At 37.0% G+C, this 26,549-nt stretch overlaps 1 protein-coding gene across 1 annotated transcript in view; it reads left to right on the top strand.

Moving 5' to 3' along the window:
• Positions 1-25,524, top strand: part of LOC126335321 (uncharacterized) — an 88,547-nt gene extending 63,023 nt beyond the window's left edge. Inside the window, exons 7-9 of the mRNA XM_049998478.1 lie at positions 9,130-9,255; positions 20,059-20,189; positions 25,311-25,524. Coding sequence (XP_049854435.1) covers positions 9,130-9,255; positions 20,059-20,189; positions 25,311-25,414 — 361 coding nt within the window. The 3' untranslated portion in view covers positions 25,415-25,524. The remainder of the gene's footprint in view (positions 1-9,129; positions 9,256-20,058; positions 20,190-25,310) is intronic.
• The last annotated feature ends 1,025 nt before the right edge of the window (positions 25,525-26,549 follow it).

Below are 26,549 nucleotides of genomic sequence, written 5' to 3'. Positions count from 1 at the left end.
GTTTTCATAAATAAAAATGCTAGTCACAAATTTAGTTAAAATCTCTGGTATATTGCTCAGCAGGTTCACATGAACTCATAATCATGCACCATTTTACCATGTCACACTATTGTACAGTAGCCACAGTCCTGGACTTGCCACTATTGCTCAGTAGAATAACGTAAAATACACATGACCATAAATCACAGCTGTCTCTCAGAAATCCAAACACCATCTCGACTTCTGATGTATCACTAACAAACATGGTTGATTTAGTCTTAATACATTCTAATGTCCTAGGTTGGTGACAAATGGAAGACAGTATTTGTTGCTAAAACAGATGTTGGTGATTTTCATATACTAATTCTGCTTCCATGTAGTGATCATTAACTACAGAAATATAAGTTACAGTTTCTGTGTTTCACACTTTGGAGACCAAGCCCTAGCATAGTATCCGAGTATAGGTTGGGCTGCAATTCTTTTTTTTTTTATGCACAAGCCACCTATTGCTCCATAACTGGACTCATTTCTTATGAGAACAATGTGCGGATGTCTCACCACATGTCCCTTGACTAGTGTGGCCTTCTGTTGACAATTTCTAGAATTATTTCACAAGAAACATAGTGAACTTAGCAGCTGCTGTTACAAACACCTGAGTTACTATGATTGTTTTGAGGTAACTTCATGCATGTACACATTAGGTTTTGCAGTTTTCTGTAATTTTGCTACAAATATGTCAGTTGAGCGAGCAAGTAATTTTGGAAGCTCAAGAGGAAGAAATTGCTCAATAACTCACCTCATAGTATTTTCTTGAGAGGATAGTTGTACTTTCTGTCATCATTATTTTAAAATTTGCAATCCATCAAACAACTAAAGTAAATAAGAAAAATAAATCTTGGAGCTTGGTCCTTTTTAGTATGTGTTACTCTTGAAGATACATCAATTACATACATGCTATTAATGCGTTAAATAATGGCATAAATGGCTAGTTTCCTAGGCCCAGTATTCTTCTAAGTGGCTGCTCTCCAAAGTGCTAATGGTACAATGAATGTGAGCCCAATAATCGTTAAGAAAACTTGGATTTTAAAGTTTACTTTTCTTTGAAAGTGACTTTCTAAGTTTGTATATTACTTTAATAATGTAAGCACGTAGATAGAATTCTTGTGTCAAAAAGTTTGTAAATTGAGTGTGGTATGGAATTCTGATTTACTGTACAATTTAAATATTTCATGTTTTGATAATGGCCCAGTACAACAAGTTTGACAAGATTTAAAGTACACTGTGAATACTCTGTCTTCTAAGCATTCTGATGAGCAACAAATTCTCACAAGATTTTTAAAAAAAAGTATTACACAAAATTATGTTTTGTTTTGTATTCTTTAACAGTTCAGATGGCTCTGCAGTCTCTTACAAAAGTCATGGTCTTTATCAAAATGGACTGACTGACATTCATGCTTAAATAGTTTGAATCTGTTAGTTTTGATTGTTTGCGTGTTGAAAACGTAGTCGTAATATTGGTTCTTTAAAATCATCTTTTCTTTGCTGTTCATAAGAACATAAGTTGACTATTGCAACATCGTACAACTATAGGTATCAAAAGATGGTGTTGCAATTTTTAATATTTAATTTAAGAGTGTGCAAAGTTTTAGGGAAGAATCTGATCCACAGCAACATGTGTTTTGCTGGTAAACACATGACCAAACCCACTATAGAAATACCCAATATATGGTCTAAAATTCTATACTATGCAGCGTTATGCAGATTTTGTTACTTTCTTGAGAGTCTCCTGTGTTACTGGCGCCATTCTTCGATTGTCTGCACAGTCTCCCTGATGGGTGCCGTACTGCATCCGCATGGAATACAGTAGACACTTGATTTAAGAGCTCCTAAGTCATCCCTTGCCATACATAATTGCACACATGTTTTCAAATGTGGACAGAAAACTCATTTAATGTTTTGTTGAGCTGAGACTCTGCTGATTTTATTCAATGCTTTGCCAGTGTATGTCAGTTACAACATTGTCTTATCCTCATCTTGTTCTATTTGCTGGCTCTGTACCTCCTACCTGAAAGCACATCACCACTATCCCCCACTGTCTCTGTTCTTCTTGAATAGGTCATTAAGGTGGTTGAGCCCCAGTGGCAGGCTTTCTTTATAATTCATAGGTCCTGTGTACCAATATATGTACCACACCTTCACACTGTGAAGGCAGCTGGAGTTGTGGAGATACAAATCAGTTTAGGTGGCTTTCCTCTACACACTGTGTTACATAGTGCCACCCACTATGTGCTTGACTAGGATACTCAGAAATGAGAGTCCACTATTTGCTTCTGTCTCCTCAGTGATTATGACACTGGGGTGCAGAGAGATCAGATTTTGGAGAAAGCCATAAATCTTTGCAGTCCTATGTGGCCACACCACAAATATATCATCAGCATATCTGGAAAGAAGTTTGGGCTTCAGTGCAGTTCTTTTTGGATGTTTCTCTTCTAAATCCTTCATGAGTAGTGACAGAGGGCTCGCTATGTTTATGCCATCTGTTTATTCATAATAATCACCATTGAAGGGAAATAATGTAAATGTGAGGACAAATTTGAAGAGTTTAGTCATTGTGGGGTTGAAATTCTCTACGAACAGCTCGAGGGAGTCAGCATGCAGCACCGGTAAAGAGGGAGACAACATCAAAGCTGACCATAAGGTTCTTGTTACAATGGCATAATTCTTGTAGCCTTTGAATGATGTGTACAGGATTCCTGACGTGGTGCTGGCTTTTATTGACATATGGGCTTTGTATTGCAGTTATTTGGTATGGAGCTACATCCATGTTGCTTAAAATAGGACATGGAGGAGTGTTGTTTGTGCATTTTTGATAAGCTGTAGAGGCTCAGTGGTGCAGCTGTCTATGGTCAAAGCTTCTTGATGGTTTCCTTTGCCAGAGACTGGCATAGGATCTTGATGATGTTAATATTTACTCTACTTGGTCAGGTCTCCTTTTAATTTCCTGTAAAGTGGATTCTCAAATAAGTTCTGCTATTTGTGATTCTATGCTGACAGCAGAAGTAGTCAACCGACATTTTCTTTGTTTGAATGTCAAAATGAATATTTGAGGATCATTCCATAGTTCTCAAATGTCAGATGTTTCCACTTTTGGAATGTTTGTCTTCAGTGGTATGGCTCTAGTGACTAAACAAGCATGTTTCCCAAAGTATCTATTCTACATAATTTCTCAGGAGGGTAGAAATTACTTGCTCTATGCCAGTGATGAAATCTGCATCAGGTATAGCAGTTGGTGTTGGTGCAAAATTAAGCCCCTTTTTCAAAAATGGCTTCGCCATGTCATCAATCTCTTTCACCATGAGACTTGTTATTGTCATTATTGCTGTTCTTGTGGCTGATGTTCTCTTGCTGCCAGACTTGTGAACTTGGAGACTCATTTGGTTGTATCATTGTGTTGAGATCAGTCTGCCTGAACTCAAGAGACAGTGTCATCCAGTTCCCAGAAATAAGGAAAGAGTAAACAAGCCATCTCTAAATGGAGTATGAGCAATTCTTTAGATGTTGTGTCCAGTCTCTGATGAATATACCAGATCCTTTCTTGTACAATGGCGAGACTTGCTTGTCGTGTGATCCAGTGGGCAGTCATCGTATTTGTATGATGGGTGATCCTTGTGAATATTGGTATTATGCCATAGTCTCAGCACGTCGTCAAGAAGGTGAGAGAGATAAGGAGACACTCTTTCCTATCATAAAGCGTATACAGCTTCTTATAGAAACAGTGACTTCACTCTCAGTAAAAGCCAGCATTAAGCCAACTGAAGTTGCTTCATCACCTTAGAATGATTACTACATCTACATTTCTGATCTTCAATTAATGTGAGTGTTGTTTTCATTCTTCAATTTGAAATTTATGCTGTTTGTTTCCTTCTTGTTCACCATTATTTGTTTACTTATTGACTAACTACAAACATTGTTGAGGATTTCATTTTTTGCTTTCTCTATAAGGATTTATTGTGTTTTATCTGTGATTACAATTACTTTCATACACAAAAGATTGGCAACATTGTCTAAAAAGGTACTGATTTATATCTAGATCAACAATAGTTGTAAGAAACTTTCTTGAGAGTCTCCTATACTGATGAATTTGTATTTTGGATATGGTAAATTGTTTTACGAGAATACATCTCTACCCTCTGTCACTTCCTGTCAAGGTATGTTTGGAACCATTCATTTGCTTCTCTTATTATTCTTAATGATTCTACATTCTTCAGTAGGGTTTTATAGTCAACAGCTTGTGTCTGTGTTTGTGCGGATGGATATGTATGCATGTGTGTGTGTGCGCGAGTGTACATCTGTCCTTTTTTTCCCCCTAAGGGAAGTCTTTCTGCTCCTGGGATTGGAATGACTCCTTACCCTCTCCCTTAAAACCCACATCCTTTCGTCTTTCCCTCTCCTTCCTGAAGAAGCAACCATCGGTTGCGAAAGCTAGTAATTCTGTGTGTGTGTTTGTGTGTTTTGTTCATTGTACCTGTCTGCCGGTGCTTTCCCGCTTGGTAAGTCTTAGAATCTTTGTTTTTAATATATTTTTCCCATGTGGAAGTTTCTTTCTATTTTATTTGCATCAAAGACTTGGGTAGATTTAAAATATGCCTGTCACATCATAATCATTAGCTGGTGCATGAAGTACCACATTACCTGCACCCATCTTCCACAGAAACCCTTGTCCTCCACCAACTAGAAGAACACTTCAGATACCACATCCAAAAGTTTTCCAATTTACTGAAATCCTACTCCCATCCTGGAGTGTCAGTGGCCAACAATATCTGTTTTAACCCCAACCATAAAATATCCTCACTCCTTTCTATATTTGCATGTCAACTTCTCATAGCACCTAGACATTGCCTTGCTAAAATTTTGCAACTGCTACATCCTCAAAACTTTCTCCCAACATCCTACAAAATCCAGAACCCAAACCAAAATCAAATACTGCTCTTCATCTAGCTACCAAAATCCTCAGTCCCACGCTAGCTTCAGTCCTAGCCAAAGGCCTCACCTTTAGCCCCACACCCAGATTCATTCATGCTGTATTTGTCAAAGACATTTTCTCCTTCCCTGATCATTGCAGCAGGAAAACTTTTTTTATTATCAACCCCTATGAGCAGAACTGACCAGTAGTCAGTATTGAGCCTTATCTCTCCCAGTTAACACCTCCAACAAACTGTGACTCTTATCACACTCTCACCTATCCGCCCCCTGGTCACTTTCCAGCAATTCCTTACCACCAACAAACACATCCTTCTCCAGGGCTTCAGGAATGGGAATGAGGAACATCCTACCCACAATCCTTCCCATGCCTCTCAAAGTGATATCCTGCTGCCCATTTTAGTCTACGAAACATCCTGATGCATCTTTATGCTTCATCTACTCCTTCTTTATGCTGCATCTATTCCCAGCCTCTTCACAAAGGGGCCATGCTCCTCTGGAAGATTTAGATACACGACCTGTCCTATGAACCCATCTGGCATTTTGTATTCCAATCATGTCACAGACATGTCCCATGCAGTTAGAGACAGGGCTGCCTATAAAATCAGACATGCTTTCACACAGCCTGTTATGTGGATATGACTGCCAACTGGCTGTCAATCTGAAATGAATGTTCATCATTAAATTGCTGTCAAGAGAAGAGTTGGCCACTAAAAAACATATATGTGATTTCAGTCAGTAAAACAGATTTTTCCATACTCTCATACTTATTGTTATTAATACTGCATATTGTAAATAAAGTTCACAAATAAATGTATTATATGTAATTTACAAACTTACTTATCTTTCAATTACATCAGTTGTTGAGGACATAATGTTATATTGTAGGAGTAATCATTATAAATGTCTTGTTCGTTTCTTAGTAGACTGAAACACTCTTTGGTAATTTGTCTTACAGTTTACTCCATTATTTACACCCTAAAACATCGTGACAGAAGTACTTGAATTACTAAAGAATGGCCCACAAAGAAGTTAACACAACTCTTTCAGATAACAATTAATTGCATGTTACATGTAGTAAAGCTTCTGGAATGTTTTACAAATTTCAAAATAGGGATTAGTTAAACTGAAGTTCCAGTTTAAATGTTACAAAATAGTGGTGTCAATTAAATTTAGTTTCAGTTTTACATTTGAACTTTCTAGAATGATAAGGCTTGTGCACTCTTTGTTTGCATTCTTCTTTTCAAGTATTTTTCTTGGAACCCTCTGTTTCTGACAAAACTAATTTAATGATTAAATTCATGAGGAATATAATTAGGTAATGAATAATAACATTTTGATCAGAATCTCCTAAACAAAGTTTTTAAAGTTACAAATTCTGTGTACTTCTCATTAAGTGTACAAAAGGGAAGTTAGTATTAATTATGTCAATATCACCTATTTTTACCTTTTATTGTTCTTTACTGTTCCAAAAGAAATGATGGGATAACAAATTTTGGTTATGAAATATTACATATTGTGTGAACTTGTGACTGTGTAAGGTAATTATTGACAAATTAAAGAAATAATAACATTGTATAAGTCTGAAATTGTATCAAATAGTGAAACAAAAATGGTCCCTGTCTTTTTCAGAATGTAGATTTGGTCTATTTTATGGTGTCTTACACCACCCAATTGTAGGCACACTGCTGAGCATGACATGCTGCATTTCAAAGGCTGACTTACACCTGTAGCCATCTAGATCCTACCTACCAACTCTAGCTTCTCTGACTAATGTAGATTCAACCATTCATCTATTCATCCTTCAACCCACTATCTCCAGGCACCCTCTTCCTCTGTTCTGTCTCTCCCTTCCAGTCCTCACCTTTGTGTCATTGTGCACCACGAGCAGCTTCCCAGCCAATGACACAGTGAGCTCATTGATGCCACATTGCCACATTCACGTGAGAAATAGGTTACTATCAGTGTGATAACAAAACAGTGAAACAGTGTAGAGATACTGTTTCCATACAGTTTTTTAGTAAGCACACATACATAACACATATAAGCGTGATGAGCATACAGAGCATACTAACTGTCACTATCTTCGGGGGACAGCGATCCTCATTTACAGAGACAGAGATGTTATGCCACCACTATGTCTCCTCTCACCCCATCCAGTAGCGTGGAGCATGTAAGGAGAAGCTGTGCCTGGGTGTCGTGTGTCTGAAGTGATGTAGGCAGGAGTGTGATGGTGGATATGATGGAAGACGTGTTGTAGTCAGCAAGTTGCACCAAGGGGGTGCAGGGTATGCCCAAAGCACAACATCGGCAGTGTGACTAACAGGTTGCCACTGGTAGCATTAGCAAATAAGGAAGTATTCTTGGCAGCATTTTTAATTGTTGCTGGCTTGGTGGCAGTGTTTGAAGAGGGAGGCATGTTGGCAGCGTTGCCTTGCATTGTTGCATCCATAGGAGGCATTGCGGAGCCAGCGGTGGCATAAGCCAAAATGGTGATGGTGAGTGTACCATCTGATGAAAAATGGGAGGTTAGATCTTCCATGTCAACTTCTGGCAAAACAGGGATGGTTGTATAAAACTGTGTGTGACAATGCTTGCATCCGACCACCTGTCCATGTAGGTAGCAGTAAACATGAGGTCATTATCACACAATGTGATGGATATGCCATCAGACAGAAAATTGTGGAGACTCTTATGCCCTTGGAAATTGACTAACAGGTACATAAGAGGTGGTTAGGTAGGGAATATCTGTTATGACAGATCCACTAAAATCCATGCTGGTGTAAGCCAGATCACCAAGACTGTTATTTATTTTCCAGCAATTATGATGTCAAGAGTGTTTGTATCATGTTTCAGCACTTGTTATGGTCCTGTAAATGGCAGTTGTAGGGCAGGGGGCACAGCCCTTTTCGGAATGGTCAGCGTTTGTGCAGAATGGGGATATGATTTCCACACTGTTCATTAGCAAGCACTTATACATAACACGTGTAAGGATTTTGAGCATACAGAGCATACTAACTCTCACTGCCTTACAGGGCAGCGATCATTATTTACAGAGTCAGGAACGTTACTCCACCACTTTCCTATTCCATGTACTTACTGTCTGTCCATCCTATCTTCTTCTCCAACTTTGCCTCCCCCTCTCCTTTTCCTTTATCTCCTCAGCCAATCCACTTGACAAAACCCCTCATTCCAGTTGAGCTGCAGTGTTAGTACTTGCTAGGACAATAGAGCAGTGCAGGTGTGTGTGTGTGTGGGGCGGGGGGGGGGGGGGGGGGGGGGGGGTGTGTGTGCATGCATGTGTATGTCTGTGAGTGCATGTGCACACATACGCGCAGTACTCTAATTAGCTCAGAAAAAGGATGCCACACAAAAGCTTAGAAACATTTTCAGTCTCTCTTTATGTTTCTGTTGACCATTCAGTGTCTCGACAGTAATGTTTGTTGTTAACTTTACTGCTTACTTTATAAGCTTCATCATTACTATCCATTACCATAATTAGTACTTTAGCAAACTTCACTACAATTGCTTCAGTATTTCTGCTACCGTAACAATGAAACTGGGCCTTGTGGAGGAGGTTATATTTGTTCAGGTAATTCAACAGTCTATCTTTTAGAATTGTTCTTTATTTTTGTTTAGAATGATGAAAGAGACAGGCCTGTAATTTTCCATGTCTACTGCTTTACCTTTTTTTTAAGGAGGGTTATGATCTTTGGATGGGAAGTTACCAGAGTTGGAGTCATTTATTATGTTAGTTAAGAGAGCTTACTTGCTTTCTGTAAACACTGTCAGTACATGGTCTGACACTTGATCTATGTCTGCTGACTTTTTGTTTTTCAATTTTTGTACTGTTTCCCTGACAAAGGTCTGTGTTGGATAACGACATCACTGTACTTGCTTATCTTCTCAAGAAGTTAGTTAAAAGTAACAGGCAAATATAAGAATAACTGATAAGCTTAACTGAGAATTCTGTGTTAATACCGTATATTAGATAATGCATAGGATTGAAAAAAATATATGCTGTTGAGAAAAAATTAATCATATTATAACTGTGATGATCCAAAAAATTGTTTTTCATATTGCTGATAAACTCTCTTGAATTTTTGGTACACTGGCCATTTATTGCGGTTCTCATTCTGTGTATAATGTTTTAATATTTTTTTTTTTTAGGACAGGAACATTTGAAAGACATACACTTGCAGATGGATTTGAGGCCAATTTCATTTTGGGAGGTCAATCTATGACACCTGGTGCTGCACATCTGTTTTACATTTCTGATGAGCATGAACAATCAGGGTAAGTGTAATGTTGTCACCATAAATTCGTTAAGAATTTATTTACATTTCATTATCTTGATTTCATATGTTGGCATAAAGTTCTCTTAACTTATTAAAATTACATAACAGGAAGGAAGACCACATCTTACTAAATTACAGAATTGGAGAAACTGAAACAAAGCTAAAAGAAGTATCAAATTCAAGGCTGCCTCAGTAGGTAGCTCATTTTTAGGAGAAACAGATAAAATTGGAGGAAACGAGTTGAGAAAAGGTACATGCAGTGAATGAAGTTATACATTAACAAACAAAAGCAACCACTGCAGACTACTTCTGTAAAGTGTACTAACAGCTGTTTAAGACCATTGTTAGTGTGCCAGCATGTATAACTATGGAAATTAGTTTTAGACCTTTAATTCAAAATGTAAAGGAAAAAGTAAAGAATATATGATATAAATAATGGTGATCATCTCCAGGTATAAGTGCAGATTACACTATGAATAACCCAAAACAAGCAATCTAAAGAGCATTTCGGCAACACATGAAGTAAATCTTCCTTTTTGCAGAATGTGAGATACAGTCAAGCAGCAGAGCAAATGAACCTTGGTTTGCATTTCTCTGCAAATGCAGTTAGTAGTGATAATTGGAAATTGTCATTTTTTTGTGATTACATCTGGAACTCCAAACCCTTCAGTGTAGATGATTGAGGGCGCATCATGTAGATCATTTCTCTTTGTGGTCAGTAATAAGCTTTCATGACTCATGCAACACCTTCTTTGTTTCAAAAATTATAGTTGAAAACATCAGTGACAATGAAAGTTTGAACCAGGCTGGTGTTCTCAATAGCCTCATGGTTAGTTGACTGCTTGCAAATAGTATAAAATCTTGGTTCCAGTCCTGATTTAGCATAAAGCTTCAGCTTTCATTACATTTTACTTTATTGACTTGTTGACCTTGTATCACATAGGGCATACCATGGAGTAGCAGATTTATAACACCATTGTTCTTAATGTTTGTGACTGAGAGCACCAGCTACAACCAATTATACTTAAGTATGTTACTGCTGGGTTCCACTTTCAGCCTTGTTTTATGCCAATGATGCTTGTATATCAAGGTGATACGTAAATATTTTGTATATGGTGCTGCATCCATGTATGCTGTATTTACATTGTATCTGTCTGTATTTATCATGATAAGTGCACAGCTGAATTTGAACGGGGTTTGGGTGCAGCTGATAGTCATAAAATACCCATCTTCTTCAAAACTGCTATAAATCAAAGTTCTGTATCTTTAAATAACTTAGCCTGAGTTACTAAAGGCAGATCATGTGCGTAAAGGAAACTCCTGTCGTGCTCTGGAAGTGGCTGGTCATTAGCATATATATTAAAAAGAGCAGGGCATCTTTGTGGTAAGCCATTTTTCAAACATAGCCATAACAGCATTTTCCCAGAAAGTCTATATTAGGCCATCTGTTTCTAATTAATCCTTGAAAAAGTTTGGGGAAACCATATTTCTTGGTAAGCTTACAGATCTTTCTTATCAGTATACACTGACTGACAATATCATAAGCAGCTGTCAGTTTAATGCAAGCTGCAGCAGCAATATTACATTTTTCCAACCCATCCTCTGTATACTGGGTTAGATTAAGAATCTGAAGTCTGGGTTAAATTAAGAATCTGAGATGTACTTTTTTTTACTAGTCTGTAACCTGTCCGTTGATGAAATAATGCAGGTTCCGTCGTGTGCTGCAAGCAGCTCAGCAACATTCTTTCAAAAGTTTTGTATAAGTGACACAACAGTATTAATTGTCTATAGCTTTTAGGATCTGACTTCAAACCAGATATTACACATGTTTTCCTCCAAAATTTTGGGATATATTACATTTTGGGACAGTTACCACAAAGTTCAAGGACCCATTCTCTCATCTCCTTTCTGCAATATTTTATCTGTTTCATTCTGATGTCACCTGCATCTGCTGTGTCACTGTTCTTTGAATTATCAGCTGATATATTTCAGTTCAGATATTATAAGGGGCTACATTAGTTCATTGGTTTCATGTTCTTTAGTCCACTTTATTTAACAGTGGGAAACTCATACAACATTTCCACCTTCTGACATTCATGAGGAGCTAAAAGGACTAATTGACAGGTAGTATGCTACGCATGCTTTACAGTAGTTGTTGAGTCACTGCTTGGTTTCTTAATATGTCTCCAGGCTTCCAGTTTTTCATCACTGAAAGTAATTTAATCCCAATGACTCCTGCAGGATTTAAAATTGCTTCCCAGACACACTATAATCATAAAGCTGGACATAAATCACTGTAAGTGCATTTTTTTGTGTAAATTCAAATCACTGATACATTATGTACTTATAACTAGGAACTAATAATTACAAATACTGATTGAATATATTTATCTTGTCTGGCTTTCTTACAGGTAGTTTGCAGAACATCTCGTCTCGTTGCCAATAGGGTCAATTTTACTATCATTCTGATTGAAACACTTTTCAGCACTTTAATTCTTGACATTTTTTGTCTTCCAGAACACTTCTTATTAGATGAAATAGTGAGAATACACATCAGAAACATTTTTCCTAATCTTGTTTTAACAAGAGGGTGACTGAACAACTGAAATACTGAACAACATCTGAACTTAACGAGTAAACTGTTGGTGCTTTTTTTGTCTATTTATAACCTATTTGTTTGCCACAAATTCTTTTAGAAAATTACACTTTTGCAATTAAAAGATACTTTTCAACAACAGTAAATGTTTTCAGAAAGTATTACTTTAGTGCCACAGAAGGATAATTTTTGTTATTTAAATTAATTTCAATTTATATTCAAAGTTTCTGGTGCCTGAAAGTTTCTTTTGTAAACAACAGTTTTGAAAGGTGTGTTTCTTGATTAAGGCGAGTTAATTCTTTTGTCAGTTGATCCAAAAAGATTTTTATTAAGGTGGGTGACAATTAATTTAATTGACTTTTGAGTGTATTGAAATCTTATGTAATCCCTGTTTTATTTGTGTTGTCATTCTGTGATTATTTTCTTTAAATAACATGTTTCCAATGAAACTAATTCCATTTTTCCAAATAGGTAACAGATATCTAAATCCTGAGTAATTTCAATCCAAATCATATTAAATATTTTTTTATAATTTCAGAAATTTTTGCAGCCATTTTTATGAATTCAGTAGATTGTATACATCAGACTCCCACTAATCAGACCATTAATTGAGCATTTTGGTGCCGGATTAATGGAAGTGATGGATTATGGAGAGAATCTGAGATTTAAAATTAGTGTCAACACATAGGCACTGTTGTCATTGTTGTTGTTGTTGTTGTTGTTGTTGTTGTTGTCCTCAGTCCTGAGACTGGTTTGATGCAGCTCTCCATGCTACTCTATCCTGTGCAAGCTTCTTCATCTCCCAGTACTTACTGCAACCTACATCCTTCTGAATCTGCTTAGTGTATTCATCTCTTGGTCTCCCTCTAAGATTTTTACCCTCCACACTGCCCTCCAATGATAAATTTGTAATACCTTGATGCCTCATAACATGTCCTACCAACCGGTCCCTTCTTCTTGTCAAGTTATGCCATAAACTCCTCCCCAATTCTATTCAAAACCTCCTCATTAATTATGTGATCTATCCACCTAATTTTCAGCATTCTTCTGTAGCACCACATTTCAAAAGCTTCTATTCTCTTCTTGTCCAAACTATTTATCATCCATGTTTCACTTCCATACATGGCTACCCTCCATACAAATACTTTCAGAAACGACTTTCTGACACTTAAATCTATACTCAATGTTAACAAATTCCTCTTCTTCAGAAACACTTCCCTTGCCATTGCCAGTCTACTTTTTATATCCTCTCTACTTGGACCATCATCAGTTATTTTGCTCCCCAAATAGCAAAACTCCTTTACCACTTTAAGTGTCTCATTTCCTAATCTAATTCCCTCAGCATCACCTGACTTAATTCGACTACATTCCATTATCCTCGTTTTGCTTTTGTTGACGTTCATCTTATAGCCTCCTTTCAAGACACTGTCCATTCCGTTCAACTGCTCTTCCAAGTCCTTTGCTGTCCCTGACAGAATTACGATGTCATTGGAAAATCTCAACGTTTTTATTTCTTCTCCATGGATTTTAATACCTACTCCGAATTTTTCTTTTGTTTCCTTTACTGCTTGCTCAATATACAGATTGAATAACATCAGGGACAGGCTACAACCCTGTCTTACTCCCTTCCCAACCACTGCTCCCTTTCATGCCCCTCGACTCTTATAACTGCCATCTGGTTTCTGTACAAATTGTAAATAGCCTTTCGTTCCCTTTATTTTACCCCTGCCATCTTTAGAATTTGAAAGAGAGTATTCCAGTCAACATTTTCGAAAGCTTTCTCTAAGTCCAAAAATGCTAGAAATGTAGGTTTGCATTTCCTTAATCTATTTTCTAAGAAGTTGTAGGTTCAGTATTGCCTCACGTGTTCCAACATTTCTACGGAATCCAAACTGATCTTCCCCGAGGTCGGCTTCTACCAGTTTTTCCATTCGTCTGTAAAGAATTCGCATTAGCATTTTGCAGCTGTGACTTATTAAACTGATAGTTTGGTAATTTTCACAACTGTCAACACCTGCTTTCTTTGGGGTGGGACATCTTGCTCACCAGATGGTAGAGTTTTGTCAGGACTGGCTCTCCCAAGGCCGTTAGTAGTTCTAATGGATGTTGTCTACTGCTGGGGCCTTTTTTGGACTCAAGTCTTTCAGTGCTCTGTCAAACTCTTCACGCAGTATCATATCTCCAATTTCATCTTCATTTACATCCTCTTCCATTTCCATAATATTGTCCTCAAGCACATTGCCCTTGTATAGACCCTCTATATATTCCTTCCACCTTTCTGATTTCCCTTCTTTGCTTAGAACTGGGTTTCCATCTGAGCTATAGATATTCATACAAGTGGTTCTCTTTTGACCAAAGGTCTCTTTAATTTTCCTGTAGGCAGTATCTATCTTACCCCTAGTGAGATAAGCCTCTACATCCTTACATTTGCTCTCTAGCCATCCCTGCTTAGCCATTTTGCACTTCCTATCGATCTCATTTTTGAGACTTGTGTATTCCTTTTTGCCTGCTTCATTTACTGCATTTTTATATTTTCTCCTTTCATCAGTTAAATTCAATATTTCTTCTGTTATCCAAGGATTCTACTCGCCCTTGTCTTTTTACCTACTTGATCTTCTGCTGCCTTCGCTACTTTATCCCTCAGAGCTACCCATTCTTCTTCTACTGTATTTCTTTCCCCCATTCCTGTAAATTGTTCCCTTATGCTCTCCCTGAAACTCTGTACAACCTCTGGTTCTTTCAGTTTATCCAGGTCCCATCTCCTTAAATTCCCACCTTTTTGCAGTTTCTTCAGTTTTAATCTACAGTTCATAACCAATAGATTGTGGTCAGAGTCCACATCTACCCCTGGAAATGTCTTACAATTTAAAACCTGGTTCCTAAATCTCTGTCTTACCATTATATAATCTATCTGTTACCTTCTAGTATCTCCAGGATCCTTCCATGTATACAACCTTCTTTTATGATTCTTGAACCAAGTGTTAGCTATGATTAAGTTATGCTCTGTGCAAAATTCTACCAGACGGTTTCCTCTTTCATTTCTCTCCCCCAATCCATATTCACCCACTATGTTTCCTTCTCTTCCTTTTCCTACTCTTTCTACATAGGGACTACGCTTAATAAAATTCAAAGAATCTTCATTTCCATAGAAAGCTTATGCCTTTGTGTATATACATATACAACAATATCACTCACCATGAAACATGTTCAAAATTTTTAATTTTCGTAATGATGATATGTGATGGTTGCATGCTTATCATGCAACTGCTGTACAAGCATTACATCAGCACTTGTGTTTCTGAGTGTTGAGTGCGAAATGTACTTCCGAAAGATGTCTGCAGCTTCAGGATCAGCAGTGTGAGAAAACTTCACGCTCTCTTCATCACTGCTCTCTTCTTCATCACTTTCATAATTACTTTCCTGAACATTAAAGTTTGTTCTGACACAGTTTTTCTTGTTCAGTCACTTAGCAACATCAACTTCATCAATTTCCCCTCCTCCTGGAAATTTGTGGAACATGTCAATCTACAAAGTGTCAGCAACTGATGATTCTGAATTGACTTGCTCACCCCTGTCACTAAGTACTGGCTCCCACCTCTACATCAGTGAATGGCCACACTTTTCTCCAGCTCTTCATTATGGTAGCTTTTTCCACTTTATCCCATGCTTCTGCTGTTTGGAAAACAATATCATGTAAGTTGATTACTTTTCACACACTCAGCATAGCTTCGATAAAGTCATTTTCATATTTGTTCAGCAAAGAGGTGAGAAGCCCATGTCGATAATGAATTTTAATTGATTGCATAATTCCCTGGTCCATATGCTGAAGGATGTCACGTTGGGTGGTAGAAAGAGTTCTTATAGACCATCAGACTTCAGAGTCAAATTGGAAGGGTCACTGGAAGTAGTGTCAATTACAAGGATAGTTTTCAATGGAAACCTTTTCTTCCTCAGGTCTTTTCTCACAGCTGGTACAAATGTTTCAGGAACCGCAAAGGTAATATTCCTCTGTTCATACATGCTTTCCTTTGATCAAAATATTGCCCTGGTAGTGATTTCCCGGTCACCATGAGCAGTAGTTTACAACTCGAATTTGCATTATAATGTGTGTTGTGTCTGTTGTTTGTACCCACAAACTGCCTTCTCGTTCATCTTTTGCAAGAAGCATTTTCTACAAGAGGCTGGTTTCATCAGCATTGTACAAAGCATCAGCAGTTAAATCTTCTTTACCTATTATTTTCCATATCTTCTTTACAAACTGTTCTGTATCTTTTTCGTTAGCTGAGCAACTTTCTCCAGTGACTGTCAGCTGCCACATGCCATGTCGCTTTTCGCAGTTTTATAGCCAACTGTTTCTCACTGCAAACAAGCTGCTGTAACCCAGTTGTTTGTTAAATGCAACTGCTTTTTCCTTTATTATAGGGCCACTGAATGGAATTCCCTTACTGTGTTGCTGTATACAACTGCTTTTTCCTTTATTATAGAGCTACTGAATGGAATTCTTTTACTGTGTTGCTGTATGAACCATCTACAAAGAGCTATGTCCTGTTCTTCATTGTCACTCTTTCACATAACCTTCTATTTTCCCAAGTTGCTCTTCTTTGGGGCTGCTTATTGTCAAATAACATTTTCTTTGTTTTTTCATGTGATGAATAGTTGCTTGTCGAACATTATACTCAGCAGCAATTGTTTTCTGGGAAGAAACTCAGTACAACTACTCAAAAATTTCCAGTTTCTGCATGGAATCTAGTGAAATATGCAGACATTTAGAAGCCATGATACTGAACTGTAACAAAAATCATAATTTCAAAGATACTTAGCATTATTATTAACTAACAACAAAGTTCCACTCAATAATTCATTGTTTTGTGCATCATTTCTGTTTGGGTGACTAGACGTTGGATGTGGGCTGCATTACTTAGAGGCCACACTACTGAGGGCTGGATTAGTGAGAGTTTAAAGTTGTAGAAGACAACAGTATGTAAAAGAAAGATAGATCTTTCTTTTATAATTACAAGTGTCTCTTCTGTTCCAAATAAATCATGAGCTGATGAATTTTCATTACTATATGTTATACATTTCAGAAGAAATGCATGTATTAGTTACAACCCATACTGGATAACATGCTTATTTTTATGTGATCACCTGTATTGCATCACACATATACAAGTTCAAATTGTGAAGTTTACCTGAGATTTGGTTTGAATACTTCATTAACGGAATTTTGCCTACCCCCCTGATACATTTCAAGTAGTTTATAAGAATCTGATGACAAACCTTTGGATACAACAACAGTAACCAGTATTTCAAAACATGCACAAAATCACTGTATGAATTAGAAGAGGTTCTGTATGGAGAGTATGTTCATGAATTGAATTTTTTGTCAGTTTATTTCCTTAAAATTACATCTACAATTAAATAAACCAATCTGTTGCTGGATTGCTACCTTTATTGGCATAAAACTGAGCGATGTTGGTTGCTTATCTAGCTGAATTCTTTGAGTGTAATTTCAATTTCAGTGACCAATGTTTAAAGAAGCTGGGATGTCTTTATTGTAAAACATAGTTGGGCTAATTGAGTCCACCCAGTCAGCAACAGCCTCACCATTTGCAACAGTATCCGTATTCTGAATGGCTATTGAAGGCTCTCTTCACAAACATGATGGGTTGATTATGAAAATTTCTGAGCTCTTCAACAATGAAACTGAATTTGTGGTTCCATTATTCATGTTTATTAAGAGAATTTGCATATCCTGTATAGCCATAATTCCAAGAAAGAGCACCTATATGGTAGGCTTGTCAAGGACAGCACTGCCGTACTGTCATTGTGAATGTTCGAGTAGGAGACACATCCCTCTCATATTGAAACCCTTCACTGCAATGTTAATTTACATTATAATGACACTTGTCAGTAAGAATGTCCATTCTAAGCTCTTTTTCAATGTGATGATAGCTTTGTTGTTAAAAGATCAGCTGGTAATTAATGCAATTGTCCAAGGAACATTCAAATGAATTATGAACTCATCTCTAGGTAAGATCCTCATTTTTCCCATTCTAGCTGCATTTCTTATAGTTGTAGATTTATATATTAAGAAGGAGGTACCTATACTGGTAAAAAGGCTGTTGCTATTCTTCTTATATACCACAGTTGCTATTTTCACATGCTACTTCATTCTAAGCACCTACGTAAAATATACTGATTTTACACAACACTATCAGCTCTCTATACACTGGAATAGTTAAAACCTGTTTAATATGAACATTAGAAACACAGTCATTTTCACGTAACACCCATAAGTGGAAAATAAATCTTATTTAATGGTTACATGAAGACTGCGAACCTGTCACATTTCAACTAATAAACATTGGTGTTACTAATCCATTCCTCCATGCTGATGTGCACTGCCAACAACTCCCCTATCTGCAACCACAATGAAATCATGAATATCACATTCCTATGCTTTGTATCTCCAGTCCCTCCCACTCAAAATTCAACCACTCTACCCCAAACCCTCCTGTCACTTCTCAGCTTCTCTATCCCCTCTTCCACCATAACCAACACAACCCCTCACACAATTGTGCTGGTACATTGTGGTGTTTGATATTTGTGTGTGTGAACACACTGAGTGGCATAAACTGTAGATGAGGCCATTAATGTGATGGAGGTAGAAGCAAAGTTTGGGAGACAGCCTAGTGGAAAAAGTGGAAATTACAGGGATTTTACTGACATCTCTGGTTAAACTGAATGCTTGTGGACATTAGTCATACAAATAACCTTTTACCTGAAACAGTCAGATGTAGGCTATATCATATGTGGTGCTACTATGTGAGAACTGAGGAATTAATCACTCCCATGTATGATCATCCTAGCCAATTGGGTGACTCCTAAAGCTGTGCATTTACATCTTTGACAGAATGCTACATGCAGGGCTTGTAGCATCACCCAAAGAGTGGCATGATCTTCACAGTTATTGTGAGGAGCATTCCAGCAATGAAGTTGCTGTGAAGTGTCCATTTTTCCCCACCAATAATTACTACCTGATCTTCTTTTGCGATATTGTTTGTCTCTGTTATGCATGTTAATAATTCTTAGCTTATTTCGATATTTCTCCTCTACATATGCAGTGGAAATAGCAGAATTACTCCAGAATCTACCTAAAATACAGTTTCTGCAATCACCCAGCAGGATGCTGTGAGAACAATGTCCTCTTCCTTCCATAGATTCCTCAGTAAAGTCTTTCAGCAATTCAGTTACACTTTCTTGTGAATAAAATAAACCTATTACAACCCTAGCACTGTGTCAGTGAATTATTTCCATCTGTTGTTAAGCCTGCATGATAGAACTCATTCATTGTGGATAATACTGTAGAATAGATCACATGTATGTAGTTTCTGTAATATATGAACTGACTTTCTTAGAATCTTTTCAACAAACCTGACTTTCAATTTATGATCCCTAATGTTTTATGTTAATTACATTTCACATCACTTTGTGGTATCACCTTGAAGACCCTTGGCTGGTGTTTTAACTGAGCACGGAGGCATTCAGTGCTCAGACATCACCGACAACATTGTCACGACCAAAATCTTAAATGGAAATATTGATTTATGTGACAAACCACATACATATGTTGAGAATATTGGCGATTCTGTTATGCTTCCTTGGGGTAAATTCCACGCTACAAGTGTTTTCGACAAAGACAATATAAGTGGTTCTACCAGTCAAATATTGTTGACCCACTCACAGGCTGCACACTTTGTATATTCATCTCACAGTTAGCAGTAAATATTGTGGTACCTTAACCAATGCCTTTTGAAAATAAACAAGACAGAAGCCATCCACTGATCTGTATCTACTATTATCGAGATATCATGTGTGAAAAAAGTGAGCTGTGTTTCCTGTGAGTGGTGTTTTCTGCAACCATGATGATGTTTTCAAAGGATTTTTCTCTTTCTCTAGCTTTTCTTTGTGTAGGTTTTGGACTTATTCAGAAAAATTGAATTTTTAACATGGGCGAACACATAAAAATGGATCTAAGCACTATGTATCTTCTGTATTTTTGACTCATTTTTATGACTTTTCTTTCTTTTGTAGCATTTTATAATAATATGCATTAAAATAGTACACAGTGTTCAAACTGTGCTTACTTAATTGCCACTTTGGCTCCACTGACATGATACTGAGCATGACACTGATTTTTTACAGCGAGAAGCCCTATATACTTTTGTCTGGTGATGATGATGGAAATCACTACATCCTCACTGCAGTAAGCCAAGATGCAAATGAATGGAGTTATCAGAAAAATATTTACTTAGAAACAGGTGGTACTACTACAGGTGAGTTTTTGGGAACAAATACATATTAAATTGATTAACTTCAGATAATTTACTTTAAGCTGAGCAGTTAGTTTGGATCTCATCCTCACAAAACAATTTGGTGAAAAACATAAGTATTCTCCTGGTTTTTGGTCTGTAAATTATGAGAGGAAAGAAATTTTCAATTTTGCTAAACCAGCTGCAGAATTGACATTTCATTTCTGAAGTTTGATACTCTTGATCTGGTCACAGGCTAAGAATTGTACTGAATTCTGCTTGAGGTCAGTTCAGCTATACTTCACATCTGTTCCCTGGGTTTTGTTGAAAGGGATGTAATTATAACACACTGATTTAGATTTCGAATTATTTGTAAATTTTATTAACAATGTAGGAAAAATAGATTCCTACTTACCATAAACATGACATATTAAGTTGCAGACAGGCACAATTAAAAGACATTTACACATGACACGAAAGTAAGTAGGAATCTGACTTTTCCTCCATTGTTGTCTGTTAACTGTGCCTGTCTACAACTTAACATGTCATCTTTATGGTAAGTAGCAATCTATCTTTTCATATACTGTTGATATTCAAACCTGCAATGTCCATTGTTTGATTTTGTGGATTTTATTGATAAGCCTGTCTGCTCCAATATGTTATCATTATATGTATTTTCATGGCTTTCTTCATAATTTATCACTTATGTCATTTGCTTAGCATGTAATCAGTTGAGTTTGTGCTACTACTGACTTTTCTTTTGCCCTCAGTAATATGCTTAATATGTTCAACATTTGCAATATTTGTTTACTGTTGTACAAGCAGAAAATGTACACTAACATTAGAAGGTTTCATAGCTTGCATTTGCTGCTCGCATATATATTCCTTGGCGGCTACAAATCGTGTTTCCATGTGGTCCCATGGAGGATGGTGCCCCTGCCTTGAATAGCTTGTTCCGAGTTCATTTCTATAGTCTTATGTCCATTATCTGTTTTGCCATAAGTGGGATGTGAAAATGAAACAGCATTTTCTTACTGTAACCAGCTACAGTCACAATGCTATATTGATAATCATTTTTAAGACAGTACTGGTAGAAATACAAAAGCTGTGACACTACCACCTGTTATTTTGGCCATTCTTGAAGGAAAGAGATACAAAAATGTAAAAATATGTAGACAAGTCCCACTGTTACCCGTATGTTATAAAATATTTGAAAATTATTATACAAAAGACTTGTACGCTTCATAAAGAAAGATTTGTTTTTCAACACACTCAATGGTTTTCAGAAATGCAAGTGTACAAAAAGTGCTGTCCTTGGTTTTATCACTGAGGACTTGACTTCATTACACAGTAAGAAATATGCACCGGTCATTCTTTTAGACATCACAAAGACCTTTGATGTTATAAACCATGAACTGTTACTCACAAAATTGGAATTTTTAAGATATTGGGTATAGCATATAAATAAAGAGAGTCAGTCCTTCTTTAAAAACAGGCAACAATAGTCAAAGGCCATAAACAGTAAGGGAACAGTATGCATGTATGCCATTCAGAGAAACCAAATGTTAAAATAAGTTGTACTTCACAAATCAATCTTAGGCCCTATTCTGTTCTTGCTTTTCATAAATTATTGAGACTCGTCCTTCCCATTCCAAAAAAAGTAGTAAAAGTGTAGATGGCACAAAGCTACAATTAGAATGAAAACTGCATATGAACAACAGAATTAAATACACATCTGTGTTTTGAACATCACAGAGTGGTCCTCCAAAAACACTCTTACCACAAATAATTGAATGTAGTTTCATGCCTAAGAGAGGATCACCTACATAATGCAGAAATAATTCTACCTAGAAAGCAACTAGAAACTGTGAAAACCACTAGATGCCTTGGACAATGGATAAAAGATAATCTAAGTATGAATTATATGAACAATAAATTAGGTACCATCTGCTAATATATTGAAGTGCTAATAGAAAGTTCAACTTAGCAGATTGGCACCACACCTTCTGATTGGCCCTTGGTGGCAAATCTGCCAGCGTCGTGACACATCCATTGACTAGTTTCGTGATAAGATGTACTGGGAACAAATTGGTATGTGGGAACTGACAGTCATAGCGCTGTCTGTCAACCGACAAATGGCAACAGGGCAATTCCAAGGCCAATCAGAGCGTGTGACACCAAGTTTCCGTAGTTTTGTTCCTACTGGCATCAGCTCTCCAGGGTTAAAATTTTGTGACACAGTTTTATATGTTGGACCATTGAAAACACTGCACTTTCTGGGCAAGTATGTACACAGGATCTGAGGGAGAGGGGCACTCATATCACTTTCTCCATGAGCGGCAAAATAGTTTGATATTTCATAATAAATGATTCCATGTACACTTCTTGCTAGTCAGTATCCATTACATTATGTTCTGTCTTCTTCATCTACATCTGCATCTACATCTACACTCTCCAAACCACTATGAGGTGCATAGCGAAGGGATGCCCCTCTGTACAAACCATTAAGATTTCCTCTCATTCCATTCACACATGGAGTGCGGAAAGAATGGTCGTTTAAATTCCTCTGTGCATGCAGTAATCAGTCTCCTCATATTCTCATGATCCCTATTTGAGTAATATATAAGGGGTTGTAGCCTATTTCTAGAGTCATCATATAAGCTGCTTCTTGAAACATTCTTAATAGACTTATTCAGGATAGTTCACATCATCTTCAAGAGTCTTTCAGTTCAGTTCCTCCAGTATCTTTGTGACACTCTCCTATGGATCAAACAAACCTCTCTGTATAAGTTCAATATCCCCTGTTAGTCCTATTGTAGACTGTTTGTGTTTCCCCAGCATTCTACTAATAAACCGAAGTCTACCAACTGCTTTACCCACATATGAGCCTATTGATCATTCCATTCCACATTCCTCCAAAGTGTTACACCAAGGTATTTGTGTGATTAGTATGATTCCAACAGTGACTCACTAATATTGTAGTCACAGAATACTATGTCTTTTCATTTTGTGAGGAGTACAATTTGACGTTTAAATGAAATCACCAGTCTTTGCACCACTTTGAAATCTTGTCAAGTTCGGACTGAATATTTATACAATTTCTTTCAGACAGTACCTCATCATAGAAAAAGTCTGTGGTTACTATTAACATTGTCTGCAAGGTCATTGATGCACAATATGAGCAGCAAGGGTCCCAACACACTTCCCTGGGCACACCTGAAGTTATGTATACATCTCTCGCTGACTCTCAATCCAAGGTAACATGCTACATCCTCCCTACAAACAAGTACTCTATCCAGTCACAAATTTCAACAAAAATAATCAATTTTTGACAATATAAAAATGTAATTGCATAGATAAAAAAATTACTCTCCAAGCGGTGACAGGACAACACATACATAAAAGAAGGTTATATTTATGCAAACTTTCAGAACCAGTGGCTCCTTCTTCCAACAGAAGGGTTGAAAGGAAAGGAAGAGGGGTGAAGGGGAAAGAAAAGGGGCGAAGGAAAAGAACTGCAGAGGTTTAGGAAAAAGGGTAGATTTTGGAAAAGTCACCCTAAACTGTGGGTCAGTGGAAAGACTCTTACCGGATGGGATGAGAAGAGAGGACTTTTCTTCTCATCCCACACTTCTGAATGACTTTTCCAAAATCTGCTCCTCTTACTTTCCTTCACCCATCTTCCTTTTCCTTCAACCTTTCTGCTGAAAGAAGGAGCCACTGGCTACAAACACTTGCACAAGTATAACCTTCTGTTAAGTGTGTGTTCTCCTGCCACCGCCTGGTGAGTAGATGTTTTTTTATCTATCCAACTGCAATCACAAATTTCACTTTATACTCCATACGATCATACTGTTGACAATAAGCCTTTACTTATGACCAGAATTTCTTTGGATTTTGTGAAATATCATTTGACAATACTCTGCTATGGTAATTGTTGAAGGCATCACGCATTCCTCCCTTGACAGCAAAACACATGTAATCAGAATCTCTCTATCCATAACCCTATGCTTTGTTTTACATCTATTATGCAGTAATCTTTGTTTCTATGAAAGTTTCTTTGCAGTGACTGTGTACCATGGAAAGTGCCTCCCATTATGAACTGTTCTGCTAGGTACATGTCTTTCCAATGTACGGTCAACAACTCTTTTATATTTGAGCCAAACCAATAGCAAATTGATACATCTGTGTTGTGGGGCAAAATACAAGTTCAGTTTTTGAAGATTGTTGGAATATTTACAGTTTACTAATGATATTGCACATCATAAGCAAGCAGAGCAGAAGCAATTTGCACAGAATAAAAAGAAATCAAGTATGGTATTACACCATCCAAGAAGGTAGTAGAAAGTCTTCCAATGCCTGTTTTTTTTTTACAATATGTGTGTTAGGTGCAAATCTGTTTTTAATTGATTTACTGATCTGGTTGAGATACACGTGTTCCTCTTTTTTAAAATAAATGTGATAATGGAAAGTTTTGGTAAAATGTAAATAATTTGGGAGTAAAGTTAACAACCCACTGAACATGTGTGACACACACACACACACACACACACACACACACACACACACACACACACAGAGACACACCTGTTAGCTGTATTGTGTGTGTGTGTGTGTGTGTGTTTTGTGTTGTGGTGTTGGGGGGGGGGGGGGGGGGGCGGAAATATACAGTCCTACCATTAAGTATTCAGAAGGCACACCACATCAATAACAGGTGTCTATATATTCTAGGTTAAATAGCAAAGTTTCACGTCTTGTTTATGTGCCTGTCAATGACTCAATTCCTCTAATGTTCAGTGAGTTGTTACCTTTCCTTCTAAATTATTATCTTTTCTTAAATAGAAGGTTCACATCACTTATGTGCAATGTGCCTTGTAAATTTCAGTTTTCTCCTGTCAATGGGTAAGATATTTCGTTGTCTGAAAATGTTGCTTGCCTTTACTAGATCTCAAGGATGGCAGCAGTGATTATACTGAAAATTTTAGTATGTAAGTCCAGGTGGTATATTTGAAGATATTTTCCACTGAAACATTCCAGTATTACTTATAAATCTGGATCAGTATTGAAAATGACATTGATGGCCCCAAAAAAGAAGTTGCTTTAATGTTACAGAATGTTTTGTAAATATGAAACCTTTATTTTCAGGCAAGTCCGTTGCAGTTGATTTGGATGGCGATGGCAAGACGGAAATTATTGCAGCTGCTTATTCAACAGGCAGGGTATATGTTTACAGCTATGGAGATGTATAAATATTTCTGTCCCTTTGTGTCTTAAAGTCACATCACTGTCTACAAAATAGATTAGTAGCCACGGGAATGGAAATTATTTTGTATTAATAAAGTGTATGTATCTCATTGAAGTTTGATTATTATTAAATGTTATTTGTTGGTCCATGGAGTATTTTGTCCAACAGTATTGGAGTGGACATATCAAGTATTAGTTCAGAAATATTTGTATATAAGAACACACACACACACACACACACACACACACACACACACACATGAAAGCATGTGTGTGTGTGTGTGTGTGTGTGTGTGTGTGTGTGTGTGTGTGTGTGTGTGTGTGTGAAAGATTTCTCCATGATCTGAGAGAGAGAGAGAGAGAGAGAGAGAGAGAGAGAGAGAGAGAGAGAGAGAGAATAATGGTAGTATCTGGGTAATATGAAAACTTGGAAACTATGGTTATTGATCAAGTTGAGGAAAAGAGTCATTGTAGCCGTTCAACAAGTCTTGGTTTAGCATTACATTAAGACTTGTTCCATAGATCTTGAATATGACTTTTCATTATATCGTGGAACATGTTAGTTTAACATAAGGTTTCTTTACACAATATAATTAATTTTTGTTGTTGCTGTGACTACTTCATATTGAGTATAAGGAAACGTTATTCAGAAATTCTTTTAATTTGTTTTTAACCCTTTACCTACCATTGGGCATCAGAGGCCTGTCCTTGATGTGTAATATCTTATCTATATATTTTATTTTAATGAAATTTTATGAATTTTCCTAGTTTGTGAAGTTAGTCATAATTTTTCAAAAGAATGACTCCACGTTAAGGTGTTGGTGCACATTTCCTCCCATATGGGCGTCACAGGCCCATTTGGTTAGAAGCAATTTTTCAACAACCAGGTGTCTGTTTGCACAGCATCTCATACATAATTTTCTGTCGTTGACTCACACTGTTACTCTTTCTGTGTTCAAAAGTCCTCTTTGTGATAAGCATATGTTTATTTTGGTGCATTACTTCATTAAATCTGTCTGTTTTGCAAAGTGAAAATGTTATGAAGCAGAGGTATGTCAGATGAGGAAATTAGGGAATTGTTGGAGCAGTCTTCTGGTTCTGAAAACCCACCCAGTGAATGAGAATCTTCCAGTGATGATG

Source organism: Schistocerca gregaria, chromosome 2 (genome assembly GCF_023897955.1).
Source record: "Schistocerca gregaria isolate iqSchGreg1 chromosome 2, iqSchGreg1.2, whole genome shotgun sequence".
In the NCBI taxonomy this organism is placed as follows: Eukaryota; Metazoa; Arthropoda; class Insecta; order Orthoptera; family Acrididae; genus Schistocerca; species Schistocerca gregaria.
The sequence above is the reverse complement of the archived record's forward strand: the minus strand, read 5'-3'. Positions and strand labels throughout refer to the sequence as shown.